At 53.9% G+C, this 20159-nt stretch overlaps 1 protein-coding gene across 1 annotated transcript in view; it reads right to left on the bottom strand.

The window, feature by feature from the left end:
• Window positions 1-20159, bottom strand: part of WWC3 (WWC family member 3) — an 82845-nt gene that overhangs the window by 48325 nt on the left and 14361 nt on the right. Inside the window, exons 2-3 of the mRNA XM_055120840.1 lie at window positions 4041-4150; window positions 793-996 (exon numbers count right to left, since the gene is read on the bottom strand). Coding sequence (XP_054976815.1) covers window positions 793-996; window positions 4041-4150 — 314 coding nt within the window. The remainder of the gene's footprint in view (window positions 1-792; window positions 997-4040; window positions 4151-20159) is intronic.

The raw sequence follows: 20159 nt of genomic DNA, 5'->3' as shown, positions 1-20159 counted from the left end.
GAGTGACACAGGCCAGGCGGAGGAAGACAAACACCAACAGATTCCACTCTGACACGGCAGAGAGAGAAAACAAACAGATGAACTAAAGAAAGCAAAAAGACATGTCTAGGCTATCAAACCAGAAGGAAGGAGAGCGCAAGCTTGGGAAAGGGGGGGTAAGTACAGAGTGAAGGACAGAGCTGGACCCTGTGACCCCACTGTATATACATCAGCATTGATTTTGTTTTTTCCTGCTGGCTTTGTTCTATTTTATTTTGAGGCCACACCGGGAGGTGCTCAGGGCTTCCTCCTGGCTCTGTGCTCAGGCATCACTCCTGGCAGGGCCCAGGAGAACAGAGTGGTGCTGGAGATGGAACCGCAGTGAGTCACGTGCAAAGTGAGCACTTTCCCCCCTGTACTATTTCCCCAGTCTCGTGCTGCTTTTCTTTTTTTTTCTTTTCTTTGGCTTTTTGGGTCACACCCGGCAATGCACAGGGATTATTCCTGGCTTTGCTCTCAGGAATTACTCCTGGCGGTGCTTGGGGGACCATATGGGATGCTGGGGATCGAACCCGGGTTGGCCGAGTGCAAGGCAAACGCCTTACCCGCTGTGCTATCGCTCCGGCCCCTCACACTGCTTTTCAATGACGCCTGCCTAAAACCTCCACAGTGTTAAGGGGCAACGTGACTTCAGCCCAAACACGCGCCTCCACCGAAGCAACGGCAAACACGACTGGGCAGTGCCATGGAGCAGTCGATGGCTGGGATGGAGGAGGCGGCCACGCAGAGCCCCAGAAGAGAGAGTCAACTCACAGCTGGCATAGGAGCGGCTGTCATCCTCGCACAGCTGGTGCAGCTGTTGGTACTGCTCCTGAGCGAGCGCAAAGCGCTGCTGCTTAATCTGGTAGATCTCCTTCTTGGCACTGAGCGCCTCCTGGGCCACGATCAGGTACTCCTTCAGCATCCGCTCCTGCTCTCGCCGCCACTGTTCCCGGGGGTCCTCGATCTGCGTGAGCTCTACGAGGAAAAGGAGGAGGTGAGCGGAAGGGAAGGGAAGGGAAGGGAAGCAGAGGAAAGCCCGTTCCTGACCAGGTCAACCCTTCTGGAGCCAGTGACGGAAAAAGCCTTCTCAGGCTGGGAACGCTGAACAACAGGGACCCTCCGCAGAGTCAGGGACCAAGAAGACTGAGCAACAGGCACCAAACAGCTCCCTGGAGGGGAGACAATAGCAGACAACCTTTCACACCGGAAACAGATGCTGGCAGAGATGACCCCCGCAGCTGTCACTGTCATGCGACCAGATGTCCCGGCCTTCTCACGGCCCTTTGTCAACCCTGCTGTGTCCTGGCTTTCTCTGGAACTTGGAAAAAGAGGCAGTTGCACAGTGCTGCGACCGCACCAAAGAACATGGAGCTGTTCCTTCAGAGGTCCCTGTGACAGCCTGTGAATGGCGCTTCCAATTGTGCAGAAGGACCACTACCAGCTGTGTTTACTTAACACAAACTCACAGAGGTGTGTTCATGAGATATTTCAAGCAAGTTCCCCCTTTTATTTATTCACTTATTTATTTTTAAGTATTTGGGTTATACTAGGCAGTACTCAGCCATCACTACTGGTAGGGTTCAGGGGACCCTATACAGTGTCGGGGATCAAACCGGGGCCGGCCACATGCAAGCGCTCTCCCCACTGTGCTATCTCTCTGGCCCAAGCTCTCCCTTTTAAAGCCCCTTTCACCGACATTCCCTATGCCACTCCCCTCCTTGTGCCACCTCTACAGGGCCCCCTGGAAAGCTTACAGGGCATTAACAGCTCTCAGGAGACAAGACCTTTCAGGGCCCTCCCTCACCCCTGAGTCCAGATGGGTCCAAGGAGGGACAAAGCCAGAGCTGTGAAGAAATGCCCAGCTGTTTTTAAGGCTGATGGCCCCATCCCAGGGCCAACCAACACGGTCCCACTCTCTGAGGTGCCCACCTCAGTGGCATCTGTGGCCTTCACACAGTGCTACCACCTCAGCCTCTCCTCACGAGCCTCTCAGGGCTTTGAAACCTGTGCACTTAGAGCTGAGCTCTGAGGGGCTACTCGCCCAGAATGCCGTCTCCGGCCTTTACATATAAACCGTTCCAACACGCATCCCCCTTCCGGTTCCTGTGGTGGAGGAAGGAGGGGGAGAGGTGGGCTGAGACAGGCAGAGGTGCAGGACACAGCGCTGGCGTGTTCACCGGCCCCGAGGGCCCTGGGCCCTCACTCAGTTTGGGAGTTGGCTGGTGCCTAGAGCCCCCACTGAGTGGCCGGCACAGGGAAGCAGCCCCCGATACTTTCAGGGCCTCGGCGAGTCTGTAGACCAGCACCAAGGCCCACAGCACAGGGGGCAAATGGATGCCGAGTCAAGTTCATGAGAAAGATGAGCCAGGACGAACCCCAGGCTGAGCCGCCAACAGGAAGGAGTGTTGTGTAAGGTGCTGGATGCCAATGCTGCTCAGTAATGCCACCTGGGCCCCCGAAGGCCGAAAGCTGCTGATGAAACCACACACAAGGCCCAGGCCCAGGGCATGGTGCCTCCACCTCCCATGCGGGTGCCAGAGAGCCCAGGTGGCCGGGCATGGTGGACATACATAGATGGAAGGCACCCACCACAGCCTCGCTGGGCACTGCGCCCCGGCCACGGGCTGGTGACAGCAACTAGGAGGCCAAGACTTGAGCCACTCGCCACCAATCACAGGCCCCAGTACTTTTGTTGTATCACGGTGAATTACAAAGTTATCCATGACTGGGTATCGGGCATACCGTGTTTCGGCACCATCCCTTCCGCCTCCCTGCCCAGAGCCTCTATGGCAGACACTGGAATTCTAGATCTTAGGCACTATAGCTGACAGGCCTGTGACTGAGAGAGCTTCAGGCTCAATACCCACGCACCTTCCAGCAACCCCTCCCTCTTGCAGAGCGACCCCTCCTCCCCCTGCCCTAGTGTTCCCTTCCCGGACCTCTCCCCCACCCCCCGCAGCAGGCTTCCTCCTGAAGACCAGTTCTCATGGTTTCCGTTTCAGATGCCTTTGGCATCTGTTACTCCCTATGTTCCTTTATGTCCCACATGTGGGAGATCCTTCTGTCTGTCCCTCTCCCCCTGACTCACTTCACTCAGCATGACACTCTCCAGATCCAGCAACGGAGCAGCAAACTGTGCGACTCTGTCTTTTCTTACGACAGGCCCAGTCTCAGGGAAGAGCTAAAGGTAAGTGCAGTCGGGGCGCCCAGTATCGGAACGTTTCCCCCCCACACACACAGCACTGAGTCACGTATCTGAACCCCCCACACACGTACACACACAGTCAGGAAGCTCCCTGCACAGAAGCTGGCAAGACCCCAACACTGAACGGAGCTGACAAGGACACCAAGTGACCCAGAAGGCGAAATTGGCCCTGCTAGGACAAAATACGGCACCCCATTCCGAGAGAAAGAGGAGGGAAGGCACGTAGCTTGCATGTAGCCGACCCTGGTTCAAGCCCCAGCATCCCACCAGCCTCCCTGAGCCCACCAGGGGTCACTCCTGGGCACTGCCAAGCATGGCCCAAGCCCCCCTACCCCCACACACACACCAAGAAAAGAAAAAGACTGGCACACCAGGGCCCATCACTTTAGCTGAACCCTTCTCCCTTCTCTGAGACCAAAGGTTCGGTGCACGATACTTAAAAGAAACAGAGGTGACAAAGTGAAGGGAAGGGAACCACTTGGGCATTTATTGTTCCAAGAACCTGAAGGCTCCACTTTGCAATCCACAACCTGCGGGTTCTGAGAGTTATTCAGTATCTGCAGGCTGCCTTGGGGGCTGATGCCTTATGTTAGATAGTGAACCGTCCATTAAACACATTCCGTGACTTCCTAAGCAAGACAAGCGAGCAAGCGATAGGACGGCTTCCCCTTTGAAGATTCAACTAATAAACACTTCAGATCACATTTAGAAAATCTACTTTAGTGCCGCCTGGGACAACAAGGCTTGTGGCTTCTGTGGGAACAACCTGCAAACGCATCCACATAGAAGCACTGCAATGCAACACTCTACTTACTATTTATGTGGTCCATGTAATAAATTCCAATTTGTTTATCGTATACAGTTTCCCATCCTAAAGGAAGTTCGTCCCCAACACAATCGGCAAAGGTCAAAGGCTTCGTTATTCTGCAAAACAAAACCATGAAAGCAAAGTTAAAGGCCGGATCAATTTCGTGTAGGTTTGCTAACCTGAATCAAGAATGAATGTAAAATTATATCTGATCACTTTTGCTTCAATATTTGATCGGACAATTAACTAACTTTGCCTAAACAATGAATGGTAAGAATTATCACTGCATTCACAGCTCAAAGCATCCTAGTCTCTAAGTGCGACTTTGCCGAAACAGACACTGACGGTCAGAGGGGGCAAACTGAGCGTTTTCTTCCAGGCAGCATGTCGGACGCTGCCTTCCCCACTTTCAGAGCCCCTACATCACGGCTCAAATCTCGCATGCACTTGTGACATTTCCACCTACCAGTAGTCATGAACCATAGATCAAATGCCAAAAGCCATGCTGGGTGACAATGCAGACACAGTGTAGAGTAGGTATCTCCTACTCGGGCAGCCGGAGGAGGAGGCGTCTGTGTTCCTTACACAGTAGAAAGCACAAAGGGGCTTTTATGTTTTCTGGGGGAAAGTAAGAACAGACTGGCAGTGGACTTCTCTCCTTAATGTAAACGTGATCAAGGAAACAGTGGCTTGGCACAGACAGGAAGGAAAAGAGTTCCAGATGGATCTCTTAAAGTAGAATCCCATTCCCTATCGCCTATGACCCCATTGACTGAGGAGATGGAGTGACAAGAGCATTGTTGGGTATGCGGCCACCATCGCTGGATGATTGTCTGGGTTGTCTATAAATGCTACCAAGTGCGTGCATGGACTCTGCTAGCTGAATTCCCACTAATTCAGTTATGGGAAGATCCTTCCCACATCTTCGTTCAAGCCCTTGGCTCCAGAAAAGTGAGCTGCGACAGACCCAGGCCACTGCCTGAGACCAGGATCACTGGTGAATATGTCCTTCCCCCAGACTGGATGGGTAGGACAGTGCAAATAGCACCCAAACGCTGAGTGTCATTCATCTTCCTGTCCAGTACAGCGTTGCTGGGCTAAGAGAATCTCCCTACTGCAAGATCCTTCTGTAAAATCCTTTTAACCACAGCAGATCCCAGGCATTAGGACTGGGGGAGAGGGGCACTATTCGGTCAATCAGATGGCCACTGGTTGACCACGGGGCCAGAGAAAGTGGACAGAGCAGTGGAGAAAGCCTTCATGGCCAGTGTCAGCGCTGGCCGATCTGCTGCCAAGTTCACACAAGAGCAGCTCCTACCACAGTGTTTCCGTGCTAGCCAGCAGGGGTGGGGTTTCACCTGGAGGCTAGGAGTGCTCCGTACCCAGTCTCCACCAAGCAGGCCTACAGTTCAGTGAGGCAGCTGGGGCCACCAGGAATGCTCCAGGGCCCGCACAGCGCCCTCCCCTCTGTACCAGCTCCAACACTCTGGCTGGTTTTGCTTCCAAACCCACCTTGTTCACCTTCTCATAGGGAGTGTCAGAGCCCATGGGGACATGGCCACCAGCTGTTTGGGGTTACCCACAGACTGAGCTGGACCCTGCCCTGTGGTTTCTCCAAACTCCAAGTACATGACATTTAATCTAGAGCTGTTGCTCATAAAAGAAAGGGCTGCAGAGAGTACAGCAAGTGGGATGCTTGCTTTGCAGATGGCCGGCCCAGGTTCTATCCCCAGCACCGCACATGGTTCCCTAGGCACCACCAGGAGTGATCCCTGAGTGCAGAGCTGGATGTGGTGTAAAAAATCTAATAATAATGACAAAATAATAACCCGAGTCCTGGGTTCTTTCTCGGCACAGAGTGGCTCTCTGAGTGCCAGAAATGCAGGCATGAGGGACACAGCAAATGGCAGGAGATGACAGTCAGCACTCCAAAACCTCAACTGACCTGCTCTTTCGGAAGACTGTTCTAGCCTCCCTCGAGTTTGAAGCAGTGGTGAATGAACCATACTCCCCTTCACCTTAGTCCCAAAGATGCTCAAATGAGTCAATCTTTACTTGAGCTCTAAACAGTAGGGAAGAAGGTGCATCCACCACTTGGTAATGGACACCCTCCCCCAATGCTACAACCAACCTAAACACATTGACAAAATAGTGTACAGCGGAATCTTCAATTGTGCTTGCTTCCTTTTGGGGCCATACCAGCGGCACTCAGGGGTTACTCCTATCTCTGAGCTCAGGGATCATTTCTGGTGGGCTTGGGGGACCATATGGGGTTCCGGGGATCAAATCCAGGTGAGCCAAGTGCAAGGCAAACACCCTGCCTGCTGAACTATCTCTCCGCCCCTCTTCAATTGTTCTTAAATTATATTTGAAGTTTATCAAGTCCTGAGAGAGAAGAAAAAGTGCCTGCTATAGACGCAGGCTGGAGGAGAGGGGGGACTGGGAACATTGGTGGTAGAAAATGTGCAGTGGTACAGATCCCGGTGTTGGAACACTGTATGACTGAAACCCAATCATGAATAACCTTGTAACTGGGTATCTCATGGTGATTCAGTTTTTAAAAATCCTAAAAACAAACTATATATATGTGTGTGTGTGTGTGTGTGTGTGTGTGTGTGTGTGTGTGTGTGTGTATGGTCAATCTTTTCTTTTCTCTTTTTTTTTTTGGGGGGGGGGCAGACCTGGCAACACTCAGGCTTACTCTTGGTTCTTTGCTCACGGATTACTTGTGGCAGGTCTCAGGAACAATTCGGAGTGCTGGGGATCGAACCCAGGTCAGCCATGCACAAGCCAAGTGCCTACTTGCTTTATCAAGTCTGAGTCCAATACAGAATTTACTGGTACATTTCATGGATGGATGAATTCCCAGACTCTTTTGAAGGAAAAATCGCCCCCCAACACCGGAAAGAGGAGATGGAAGAAACTGGTTCTACGAGTGACAGTGAATCCGCCAAATGACCTTGGACACAGGTGAACCCCATTCCCCCAGGAGCACAAAAGAACATTCTAGGAGCTCTGTCTTCAGTCTCGAGCCACTGCCAGCCTCACTGCCTTGAGCAGGAACGTCTCCTGCTGGTTCCGCTGCCCTCACCCTGAGAAGCACGCACTATTTCGGGGTGTGTCTGTCTTCTGGAACCTGCACGGGCGAAGAAGGCCTTTCCACCTGCCACGGTTCTTGCAGTGGAGACAACGGGCCCCGAGGTCTGAAGGGAGCTGGAGGGACCATATCAGCTTGCCTGAATTCAAAGGTCCCTGTGACAGCCAGGAGGGCACTTGCTGCCCTGAGCCCGGCCAGGAGGAAGCCCTGAGCACCACGGGTGTGGCCCCCAGGAGAAACGACAACTAAAATAATCATCAAATCCAACCAAACCAGAGAGCGGCAGCATCAGGGCAGTGTAGGAGGCCACAGGTAGGGCGAGGCGAGGTGACCGGCGACGGCATCAGCATCACTGTCAACGCGCCACCTAAGCTAGAATAATCTTTTTTATTTAAACAAAAATGCAGCCACTCAAGCATAAGACCATGAGAGTTTTGGGTGTTGGCTCAGTAGCGAATATAGGAAAAGAGATTTTGAAATTAGAATTTTGAAGGGAGGGAGATCATACAGCAAGTTTGGGAGTAAAAAAGAAACAAGCTCTAACAATTGGAGGAAGAAGTAAATCCAGCTAAAGTGGGAAAGAAAACCCAGGCTGGCTGGGGAAGCAGAGAGGCCGAACAATAACATTCCTTACAAATGGCATCACAGGGGGAGGCGACCCTGGCCAATCCTCCGCCATCCACGGTTTGTCCTCGGGCTCTGTCGTCTCCATGTCAGCTGCAGATACAGCCACAGCGGGGTGTCCCCTTTGGATTGTACCCAGCAAAGGGATTCTATTACCTGCCCCTTTTTGCACTCATTACCTCCTCTCCGAGGAAAGAAAACACGACTTTTCACCCATCAGTTAATCTGTTTTCTTTTTTCACAAAGGAATTGCACGCTTTAGGGGCTGGCGTGGTGTCCAGCGGAGAGTGCAAGCCTGCCGGCCCTCCCTGGCAGGACCACTCCTCAGCGGCCCGACAGCGCGTGCACAGCGATGATGAGAGCGTGCCAGGCGGGCAGGCCAGGAGAGCATGGCTCGGGAGAGGTTTGGGATCTCCGGGATCTGAGATAAACCATCAATCCCCTCCCTAGAAAAATGTGCCTCCACTTACACCCCAAGTGCTGCCCTCCCCTAATGCCGAAAATGCTGCTGGTCTGGCCGGTCCAGTTCTGCGAAGCACACAGCTGCAGGGGAGTCTGTTTCCTAGCCCAGAGTTCAGGGCCGAGAACAGCCCGAGATGCCTGCGGAGGCATGGCGGCAGGGGAGACACACGGTACAGAGCAGGGCTGCGGCCGCCCCGGTATCAACTCCCCATGGCCCTCCACTGTGGCCTGACCAGTTCGGTTCCCCTCTAAGGAATCACCGCAAAGCTTCCTCATGCCAAGGCCCATGCGGCCACAGGCGATCGTCCAAGAGGCTAATGGCACTGGCACCGCCAGCCTCTGCGATGCTCCCCCAAGAGACAGGGCTGGGCCCCCGGATTCCCTGGGGGTCACTGGCTAGAATGGGAATGTTGTGGGATGCCATGAACTCAACAACCCCTGAGTGTGAACACTTACACTTCCTCGGGCCGGCCCATCTGAAGCAGCTGCCAGGCCATTCACGGCCACCTGAGCAGAGCCCACCGTGGCCTCCTGGGGTGTCTGAGTCTCCTTTATGACAGCAACAGGGCACATGAGAGAAGAACCAAGATCTTCCCAGCTACAGAAGCCAGGGACAACTGAGGGCCCGCACTGGCCTGTCATTCTCCTCCCACGACCAGCTCAGTGTGCTGCACCCCCAAGCGCCAGGAGTGCATCTTCTCTCCTTCCCTGAGGAAGCTACCTCCTCACAGCACCTGGCGGCCACTAAAGGGCCAGTACCTTCACACCAGTGCCCGAGAGTTTGGAGACGACAAGGGCAAGGGTCCCAACACACAGTGCTGAGCAGACGCCACCCAGCAACAGGAGTGGATGATGCTCAGACAGATGCAGGGAGGGAGCGCTGGAGACACAGCGGGAAGGGCAGATGGGCAGGGAGAAGTGTAGGGTGGGTGGAGAGTACACAGGTGGGCTGAGGGATGAGTTGATGGAAAGATGGAAGAAAAACAGGGAGGTGGAGGGAGAGACAGAAGGGAGTGATGAGTGGATAAACAGGCAAGGATGGATGGGTGGGTGAAAGGAAGGAGGGAAAGAGAGATGGATGGGTGAGTGGATGGGTGGACATAACAGAGGGATAGACGGATGAGTGGATAAAAGGAAGAAGGCAGAGAAAGACAGACAGAACAGAGAGATGGATGCTAGGTGGATGAAAGGAGGGAGGAGGGAGAGACGTGGTGAAAGCAAGGAGGGAGGGGCAATGGATAAACAGAAGGCTACGAGGATAAATCAAAGAACAGATGAAGGATGAAGGGAGAAAGGGAGGGATGGACAGAAAAATGGACAACTGGTGGAGGGGCAGACAAACAGGTGGAAGAAAGGTGAGTGGGGTGGGGCAAAAGGAGGGAGGTGATGTGACTTAAAGGAAACCCCTCCTCTCACTGGCCTTTCCTGCTGAGCAGAAGGCCCAAATCAGGTCCCTGGGGGTCCCAAAACACACCAACTCCTGTTACGGTGAGGGAGCCAGAGGGCACCCAAAACTCTCGTGACCCAACTGCGGCTGTGGGAAAGTAACAAGAGTGAGCACACACCAACCACACACCAACCACGGCAGAGCCACCTCAAAACTCCCTACTGATTTGGTTCCCAGCACGGGAGTGCAACGGAAGAGGCTTTCCTCCTACTGTCCACGGGACAGCCACTTGAAATAGCACAATGGAATCGGGCCAGAGAGACAGACAGTGCTTAAGGTGTTTGGCAGACCCAACCCCTGCGAGCACATGGATCCCTGAGCACCTCCAAGAGTGATCACCAAGCACAGAGCCAGGAGCAGCCCCAGCACCACCACATGTGACGGAACACAAAACCAAAAAAAAAAAATGCCAACTACGTTTCCAAAAGGAAAGGGTTAGGGTTTATACAGAATCCAACCTAGCCTTCCCCGGCCTCTCCCCACACCTCCTCCTCCCATCCTCTCCCTCCCCTCCCCTCCCCTCTCTTCTCTGGCTAGAGAACATTCAGGAAGTGCCGCTCAGGTCAATACACGAGACACATGTCGGGCCGCACCGTGGAGGGGACTGATGATGGGGAACCTGGGATAGCTTCTTCCACCAAACATCTGACAATACCTTGGGAACTGTAATCTAAGAATTATGTCTTCATCCACCCAGGGGCAAGTGGCTGGGCACTGCCGAGTGTGAGAGAGCTCTGGGACACAAGGCAGATGAGAACAAGCCCCCGACAGCATCTTGCCTCGCAAAGAGAGTGAAGGGAAGCGCTGAACAGGTACATGAGCATGTCTGGCCATGAGCCGCTGCTACCAGCATGACGCCGAGTGGGGCAGTGGTTCTAACATAGTTGCTCGAGTCCCAAAACTGGTAGAGAGAGCACAGAGGAAAACAGGCCTATGAACCATGCAGCCAAAAATACCTTTTGGCCTGACGTGGAATTTAACAGAATCACATGCCGAGCAGTGGGTCCCTGAGAGGGGACCTGGCCTACTCCGGTCCCGCCCACCGACGCCTGGGCCTTGGGCTCGGCTCGGGGGAAAGTCCTCCAAAGGCAGCAGGAGCCACGGGAGTCTGGGTGGCTGCAGATAGCAGTACCAGGAGGCCAGAGCCTCGGCCAGGGACCAGGAGCCACCATGGTGGCAAAAGCAGGGTCCTGGCACCCCGCTCCCGCCCCCCATGTCCAGAAAGTTCCGCAGCCTCAGAGCCAGGCAGCTTCTGAGTTTGGGGCCAATAAAAGACGGGGCCATCCTTATGAAAGCCACACACGGGGAAAGCTGGTTGATGAAGCTCCTCTTAGGCCTGGGGAGCCCCAAGAGTCTCACTCGCAAGGCCGAGGTGCTGCTCCCAGCAACACGACACAACACGACACGACACGGGAGTGTCCTCTCCAGCCAAAAAAAAAAAGGAAAAGAAACACAAAGCGCACGGCTCCTGCTTAGGGCAAGCGCTGCAGTGTCCTTCTCTGCGCACAGAAGGAACGGGGAAGGAGTGTCAGCTCCCGAGAGCCCGGCATGATGACAGGGCTCCCGTGATGAACTGCACATTTAACGAAGACTCACACAGAACATTCTGGGAGGCTGGAGCGAGCTCACGCCTGGCAAGTGTCGGTACAAGGATGAGCTTCCGTTGCTGTTGGCCAGCTTCGGCGACAGCACCGTATACTGGGGCAGGCAGAGGGGCTGCTTGCGAAAGCCTCGCAAATGCGAGAGCTTCTCTCGGGAGCCCCAGTCACTGGGACACATCAGTGCCACTTGAGCCTCACTGCACACAGGACTCATCACAACTTTCCCAAAAGGGCTTCTAGCAGCAAATCATATGTATGATATGGGTGCAGGAGCGAGAAGATGTAAAGAGCTCCAAAAACCCAACAGCAAAATGACAAAGAACCTAATATGAAAATGAGCACAGAGAACCAGCAGACAGTACAGCAGTGAGAGCGCATGCCCCGTACACGGTCCCCAAGCATGCCCCGTGTGGCCCTGGAGGTCCCCCACTGGCACTGCTGGGGATGACCTGGGTAATCCAGGACAGCACATCCTCAGGCCCTTGCACTGAAGAGCCGGCCCTGATTGATCAAGAATCTCCAGGGGGCCCCGGACCACTTGGGAGGTCAAAAGAAGGAGGGGAGGGCAAAGGACTGAATAGATAATTCTCTAAGATATATGAAAGGTCAGGACGAGCCTGAGAGGATGCCAAGTGTCAAGCTACCAAGAAGTGTGTGACAGAACCACGGGGGTCAGGACTCCACGCCTACCAGCGTGGTGAGCCTTGGCGAAAGAACAAACAGCAATCACCGGAAAATAACAAGTACTAGAGAAGATGGAGACGTGAAGCAAAGTGGAAGCCTCGCACCATGCCGGCTCGAGTGCGAAATGCTGCAGCTGCTGGGGAAGGTCACTTGGGGGTACTTCAAAAGGGTAAAAACAGTTCCCAAAAAGGGCCAGAATGATAGAACAGCAGGCAGGGCGCTTGCCGGGCACAGGGCTGGCCCGGGTTCAATCCCTGGCACCCCATATTCCCGGAGCTCACCAGGAATGTTCTCTGAGCTCAGAGCCAAGAGTAGGCCCCGAGCACGGCCAGGTGTGACCCCAAGACAAAAACAAAGCAAACAAATAGCTCCCACGGACACCAGCAACTACTGAAGAAAACTTGAAAGCAGGGCCCAGGTCCATGAGCACACACGTCCAAAGAAACACTACTGGCCACAGCCAGAGATGCTCCGGGTGTCCAGCAAGGCATCGGGGGACTGAAGAACGGGGTCTCTGGGATCAATCCCCGGCACTCCATATGTCCCTTGAGCTGACCACCAGGAGTCATTCCTGAGTTCGGGGCAAGAAGTAACCTCTGAACATCTCTGGGTGTGGCCAAAAATAATTTTTTTAATTAAACCATAAAAAACAGGGTCTCTGTGCAACAACACGGGCCTCAGCTACAAAAGGGAGCAAGAAACCTTGAGAACACTGCACGGACACGAAAGGTCCGACGGTCTGACTCGGCTCACATGAAACGTTCCGAAGCGGCGACGCGGCCGGCGGAGGGCAGGCTGCAGGAGCCCGGGGGTGGAAGGCCAGGAATGCGGAGTGACTGCTTCATGGGTACAAGGGTTTCTTCTCAGTGATGAAAATACCTTGGAACTAGATAGAGGTGCTGATTGCACAACCCCGTGAATGTACCAGATGCCACGGGATTAACCATATAAATGGTTCTGGTCACTCTGGGGCCATGTGAATCTGACCTCAATATGCAACAGAAGGGGATGCCCGCGTGTGAGCACATGGAGGGGGAGGAGGGAGACTCCGCAGGGCTCGGGGGCGCCTAGCCTAGAGGCAAGTGCTGCTCAAAGCTGAGGGGGGCCCAAGGCTGCCTCCCCTGCCTGCAGCCCAGGGGCTACCCCAGTACCGTGGCCCCAAAGGGACCTGGGCTCCAAGGTGTGCCAGCACAAGACAGATGAGTCCTGTCACCCGAAAGACATGGGGGCTGGCGACCAGGGGCCATCTGCTTATCACAATCTCCGAGGGCTGGGTCATGTGTGTGTGTGTACCTGTGTGTGTGCACGTGTGTGAACAAATACACACAATATACAGTCAGCCTCCCGGGTTACTCAGACTCACACATAGGTTGGAAAAGCATCAGATTAGCATGTTAAGCATACGTGCAGCCTTAAAGTGATACACACTGGGGCGGGGCCATACCGAATGGTGCCCAGGGGATCCTGGGCAGTGCTGGGAATCAAACCAGGGTGCACGGTGTACAAGACCCGTGTACCGTCTGTCCAGCCCTCACACCAAGACACAGATGGGGTTCTACTGTGACGAAGGTCCCAGGGCATGACAGGAGGCCCAGGGACCAGGGCAAAGTGCACTGCCTCCCCCCACGCCACTCACAGAACACGGAGAAAGAGAAAGGTCACTCCCAAATCACAGGCACATGACACTCAAGGGAAATAATCACGACAGAGTCCACACAAATGGACAACAAACTAGGGGGTACCCGCAGCGTTAGTGAGCCATGGTGTGCCGTACCGAGACATGAGGCAGAAGGCAGAGGACGCATGTGGACCTGCAAAGGCCCCACGCGAGAGGGGCAAGGCAGGCCACAGCCCAGAGAGGTGTCCCTGGGCGGAAAGGGCCGCTACCTGAGCACTGATGGCCAGCACTCACGCTGGGATGCTCCACCGTGGGAATGAGACGCAGCTCACACCAGAAACGAGGCCTGCGGCACGGAGCTGGGGCGCCGGACAGGTCCTGCAGGCATTTCAAACACGCGGCTCCATTGCTATGTCCGGCCAACCAGTCCCACCGCTCGAGAGTATGCCTTTCCCCTGGGGGCTCAAGCACACTGCAGTGGACACTTGGCCAGCACCGGCTTCCCCCTACTTCTGAAGAGCTCTTCCCTTTGATCCTATCTCTCTAGGAGGCCTAAGGCCTAATATCACCAGAAGAATGTTGGCCTCAAGGCCATACTTGGGTTTCACCTGTCTTCCATAGGAAAAATCCCTTCAGTTTCTTCAAAGCCCATTCGTTCATGCAAGATCTATGTGACTGAAATGGAGGGCTGACTTTCGCTTGGGAAAACCTACTCCATCTTACCAGCCAACTGCTTCACGAGACCAATTCTAGTAACTCATATACTTGGTGCTGCCATGTCATTAGTTCGCTTCATGGAAAATTCTACAATTTTTGTCTAGCAGTTTGCAATATGCAAAAAAAAAAACCCTACCTTCTTTAACTCAGGTGGACAAATAAACCCACCAAACATGTGTAAAATATACCAAAATATCAGGGCTGAACAGAAGAGACAGCCCAGCCGGCTGCATACATGCAGAGGGCTGGGTTTGGCCCCCCTGAGCACTGGCAAAAACGGAAAACTAGGGAGAAGAGAGGAAAGACACAGAGGTGGGCTTCTTTGCCCTCTGGTTGTAATCACTGGTGATCTCCCCATAAATACTGAGACCCACATGCCATCCAGGCTACCTCTGAACTACCCAAGCTTCTGGAGAGTTCCAAATGAGTCTCTAGGGTCATGAGCATGAAAAGAACCAGCTTAACTCTTGCTTCTACCCCACCACCTTGTTGGGATTCATCTACACGGTCTTAGGACTCCAAATATGATCGATCATACAAACAGTGTCTGTCCCGGTGTGGCATGCTAAACAGTGCGGGAGAAAGGGCTGACATCCACCCCAGCCAGCATCAGATGGGAAATGAGTGTATATCTCTGGACTTCACTGAATAAAAGCAACAGGATAGATCAAAAGTAGCCATTGGAAGGGAGTGCAGGCTTCAGCTTCCAAATGGGGACTGAGCTTGCACTCGATGCAGAACTGAGCAGCTAAGAAGGGCACAAGAAAAACAAGCAGGAGTGGAGCGATAGTACACAGGATAGGAAACTTGGGCTGCGTGAGTCCAACCCGGGTTCCATCCCCGGCATCCCACAGAGGGTCCCCCAGCCCCGCCGGGAGTGATCCCTGAACACAGAGCCAGGATGAAGACCTGAGCATCAGCAGGTGTGGCCCAGGTACAAAGAACAAAAGCCAAAGGAAAAAAGAAAAGCAAGTATGTTCTGAGTTGTGTGGGGCTGTATTGTTCTGCAGTGGGCCACACCCAGTGGTGCTGGGGTGACCCGGCACTGTCAGAGGCTGACCCTAACGCTCCCGCACGCTAGGCAGATGTTCTGAGGCTCGGAACAATCTCCCGCTAGCTCAGCCAGGGGGGTGGGAGACTTTACAGGGATCCATACTAAGTAAAACAGCCAGGACATGGGCAAAAAAAATGGTGTCTTACTGTGACCGAAGCGTAACCAGCGCATGCGCTCCCACTCGAAACTTCAAAGTAAGGGCACGGACAGCCTGGGATCCGGCTAGTCCTGGGAGCTGTTCAAACAGGAATTATTGGTTCTGGCCACCTTGGTGGCTCTTAAAATGCTGCTCTGTCCTTCTCCCCTAAGCACAGGCGGACGCAAGAAGCTATTCTGGGCAATCCTTGACATTTTTGTCAAAACGCCATCCGCATGGTGACATTTTGGAGGTTTCTGATAGTGGAGGGGGGAGGGGCGGCTGCTGGTATCTTGGCCCTCAGAGTGAGGTTAAGGAGGCGACAGCGCGTGGCAGCCTGGGCCACCCCAGTGACACCCCAGCTCTCATGTCTCCAGAAGCAGCACCTCTGCGACAAACAAAATGGTACCACGGTGCTTCCTGACGCGCCGCGGGAAACGCTCTGCGGGACCAGAACATCCGAGTCCACCCGAAGCACACAGCCCTGAGTGAGCAACTGCCACCCCCTTTTTTAAAAGAAGCACCAAGTGTCACTTGCTAAATGCAAGGACCGGTCACGTGCCATGGGCATGGCAAAGGCCGAACTAAATCCCTGAGCAGGGTGCGGGCGGCACAGCCCCGCTGCTAAAATAAGCAGGTGAAATGCATCTGCCGCTCAGCACGGCCTGCTCTCTGCTCCCCGGCAGCCAGGACCCCAAGGCACCCCTGAGCCTCCCTACCAGCTCCTTTGTCTCCCTCCATCAGCAGAGATAGCCCAATAACTGGTCAGTGTCAGATGACCCGCACCAGCCCTGCCAAAAGTCAGTGCTACACTAACTTCTCCCGGAGAGTCTTGGGGCCCGGCGCCCACAGCACAGAGCTCTCTCCCCCTGCTGGCGTCTCCCCGAAACCAGAATCCCGCTCCCCTGAGCCAAGCCTACAGGATGCTCAGCCCTAGCTCTGGTCTCCACCCACAGAGGCCAGGGATACCCCAAACTCCAAGCTGTGAGCCCCTGAAATGTCTCCAGAGGCAGTGAAATATCAGGGTGCATGCAGCAGAGACCCACTGTTCCTAGTGGCATTTCCAGGCTGAGGAAGGCAGGGGCTGTGATGGGCACAGCCCAGACAAATCCTTCCAGAAACATCCAGCTCTGGGAGTTTCCAAGACCCAAACAGCAGTGCAATTTGGGACATTTCATCCCCAAGTGATTTACCTGCATGTGGAGATTACCCCCTCACCCCCCCCAAAAAAAAAAAGAAACAGTGACCACACTTGTGCAAGAAAACTGTCCAGGGGGCTTCACCTTGAGTCCTCTCAGCCTGTTCTTCACAGCCTTGTGTCCAGCACTCCGGTCTATGAGCATGGAAGCAGGGCCCAGGAGGAACGGGAATTCTCAGACATCCCACATGGATGAAAGCAGAAGATCTGCTCTGCTCAGCGAAAGGTGCTGAGGGAAGTGTCCCAGTGGCCGGGCCCATGCTTGGGTACCATGGGGCCCAAATGCACCGCCACACGGTCTCCGGGCAGTCACACTCTTTGTCTCATGCTTGCAAGCAGACCCAAGCCACTGGGCCATTCCTGTACTGTTTCCACAACAACACCCTTAGTCCAGTATGAGGACCAGGTGAGTACCCGGGGGCATCCCCCTTTCACCCCACTAGCACCCAGGCCCTAATACCCTGCATCTTCTTAGGAAGCATCCCTGGGGACTATGTGACCCTTTTGAGAAGCCCAGAAGCCCTGTGCCCAGTTAGACACGGCCAAGGCTCATCTACACGGTCCCACTACCAAAGTGAGGCAGCGTTCTGAACTGAAAAACGGGTTCCACACTCCCTGAGCCTGCGACAAGTGAGCTCTGAGCACTGAGCCAGGAGTTAGCCCTGAACAGTGACGGGTGTGACCCCAGAACCCAAAAAATAAACAAATAGAAAGAAATTGTTTGAATTTCAATAAATAGAAACAGGTTCCCTTTTTCAAAGTGAAAACTGCCTGCATTGAAGTCTAATCTCCACACCAGGAAAGCCTCCCATTTCCTGTGCAAGTCACTGGTTTTTAGATTTACTGAGTTGCACAAGATACAACCAGTTCTGGAACAAGTCCATGAGCTCAATCAAGTCCCCGATCCCACCCCCAGCCCCCAGTAACCTCTAATCTGCTTCGCCTCTCCGGATCTGCATGCTGCGGGCATCTCGGTGGGCCCACACAGCTGCCTTTGCCGTGTGCAACCCACGACTCAGGGGCCAGCTTGCACCACAATCCGTAGTGGTACCGGGCGTGAGGCTGGGGAAGCATCGTAGAAAGCAAAAAGAGATTTCAAGAATCACTTCTCCAGGGCTGCAGGCATGGCGCAGGAGGTCAGGGGTTTGTCTTGTGCACAGCCAACCTGGGTGTAATCCCTGGTACTGCTGGAGTGATTTCTGAGCACTGCCAGGAATAAGCCCTTAGCACCACCAGGTATGGCCCCCAAACAAGCAATAAAATCCAAACACTCCCTGCTTATGGCTGGCTGGGCTGCGCACTGAGGCCGTGGTGCCCGAACAGGAGGATTCATTCCTCCGGGAGGCATCAAGGCCATCTGCCACGGCAAGTGGCCTCCAGGGTTCTGGGAAGCATGTTGGACTTGCAGGGCTCTGTTGCAGATGCCGTTTTCCACGGAAGACACATTTCCAAACACAGCCCCTCTCCGGGAATCCCTGCCCACTAGCGAGCGTGAAGTTCCTCTGGCGAGAGAGCGAGACGCACAGAAGATTAATGAAGGCCTACCAGACAGCTGGCCAGAAGGTTTCAGTCCGGTCTGAACCACGGTGCTCGAGAGGAAGAGCCCAGCAAAGACAACAGCAGGAGAGCTGTGGCATCCAGTAACGTCTGCGGGCAGCTCACAGGGATAGGGCGGGATTGGGATCTTAACCATGGGAAATGCTTTCCCGGTTTTGCAGCTTCTCTGTCATTCTAAAATCATCCCAAATAGTGCCACGGAGAGTCCAAGGGCTGCACTACTCGCTCTGTCTGTGGGGCTTAACGTCCAAACCAGGAGAAGCCCCCAAGCACTGCCAGGTGTGACCCCACAAAAAAAAAGAAAAAAATTAAAAAGCATTCCAAGGCAGTCAAACGCTGAGCCGAGGCCTACGGCCCCATGGTACAAAAAGCCAACAGAGAGAAAAGGGTATGCCTCGCTACCCTCCTCACGGACCCAGGAAGATGGCTCCTCCACACAGCCCCAAACAGAACACTTGGCAAGTGAAGGTATGGCTGCCGGAGTGGCAGCCTAGGGACCCCACAAGAATGCCAGTGATGGACCTGGCTGAAATCAGGGTGAAAAAGTGTCATGGCAGGGGATGCTCACCATGGAGTCCATAAAGTCACATGGAGACACACACACACACACACACACACACACACACACACACGGACAAACGTAGGTGAAATCCCCTGTACCATATATGGTTCCCCAAAGTGGTTGCTGAGCACAGGGCCAGGAGTACACTCAGCATCACTGAGTGTCTGGGTGTGGTCAGTCCCCACCTCACACCCTCCCCGCAGAAAACAGAACTCCAAAGATGAGAACGGGGCTGCCTCTGCGGGCAACAGCGGGGATTACGGGGAAGGAGGTGCACATATTGGACATTTTATGTGAGAATGGGGGGGCGGGGAGGGGGGCTGCGGGAGGCAGCTCAGAAGCTTTCGGTGTCCCACTGGCTGGGATGCAGACTTTCAGCTCTCTACCCTCCCTTTGTCTGCGCTCCCACGGTAATCCGGCTGCCCCGCCCCATAGTGGTAACCTGAGTCGGGTATCACAGGACAGCGCTGGGTCACGTGGCCGCTGGCGGCCCGGCCCGGAGCTGCCTCCCGCACTACTGATACTTTAAGTGTGTGATCATTCTTTTTAATGCATGGGTTGGGGGGGGTTCTCGGGGGTCTGCGTTGAGAATCCAGTTGAACATCATTTTGCCAAATGAACCCTGGAGGCGAAATCACACCTGCCTCAGAGTAACCAGGACTTACTCCACCAGGAGCTGAAAAGAGGCTGCGGGCCGGGAACCCAATACAACAAAGAGGGGGTGCCTGCTTCCGGGCAACCCTAGAGCAGACAAAAATACTAGCTGGTGGGCCAGAGAGAAAGGGGACACTGGACAGCCAAGCTGTGCTCGATCTCTGGCACCACAGAGGGTCTCCCGGTGCTGCCAGGAGTGATCTCTGAGCACAGAGGCAGGAGGATGACAAAAACCTAGGTGAAACACAGAAATGCAAAATTAGCACTGTAAGTAAAACCTGACCTGTCATGAATAATTATATTCAATTATATTCATTTGTTGCAGACCTGCTAGGTGCAGGAGATTTAGGAAAAGCAGAATAAAATCTAAGGGTTTTTTTTTTTTATTAAATCACCGTGTGGAAGATTACAATGCTTTCGGGCTTAGGTCTCAGTTATACAATGCTGAAACAACCATCCCTTCACCAGTGCCCATATGCCACCACCAAAAAAAAAAAACCCACACAGTACACCTCCCATCCCGCCCCCCCACCCCCTACCTTGTAACTGATAAGTTTCATTTTACATTCTGTTTACTTTGGTTACATTCAATATTTCAACACAAACCTCACTATTGTTGTTAGGAGTACCCCACTAGATTCAGACCTACTGTGAAGACAAATAAGGTCGCGCGGCTGCAATAGCGGCTGCACGGTTTTGAATTTCTGTACTTTA

This window comes from Sorex araneus, chromosome X (assembly GCF_027595985.1).
Source record: "Sorex araneus isolate mSorAra2 chromosome X, mSorAra2.pri, whole genome shotgun sequence".
Taxonomy (NCBI): domain Eukaryota; kingdom Metazoa; phylum Chordata; class Mammalia; order Eulipotyphla; family Soricidae; genus Sorex; species Sorex araneus.
This window is presented reverse-complemented; position numbering and strand designations above follow the sequence as displayed.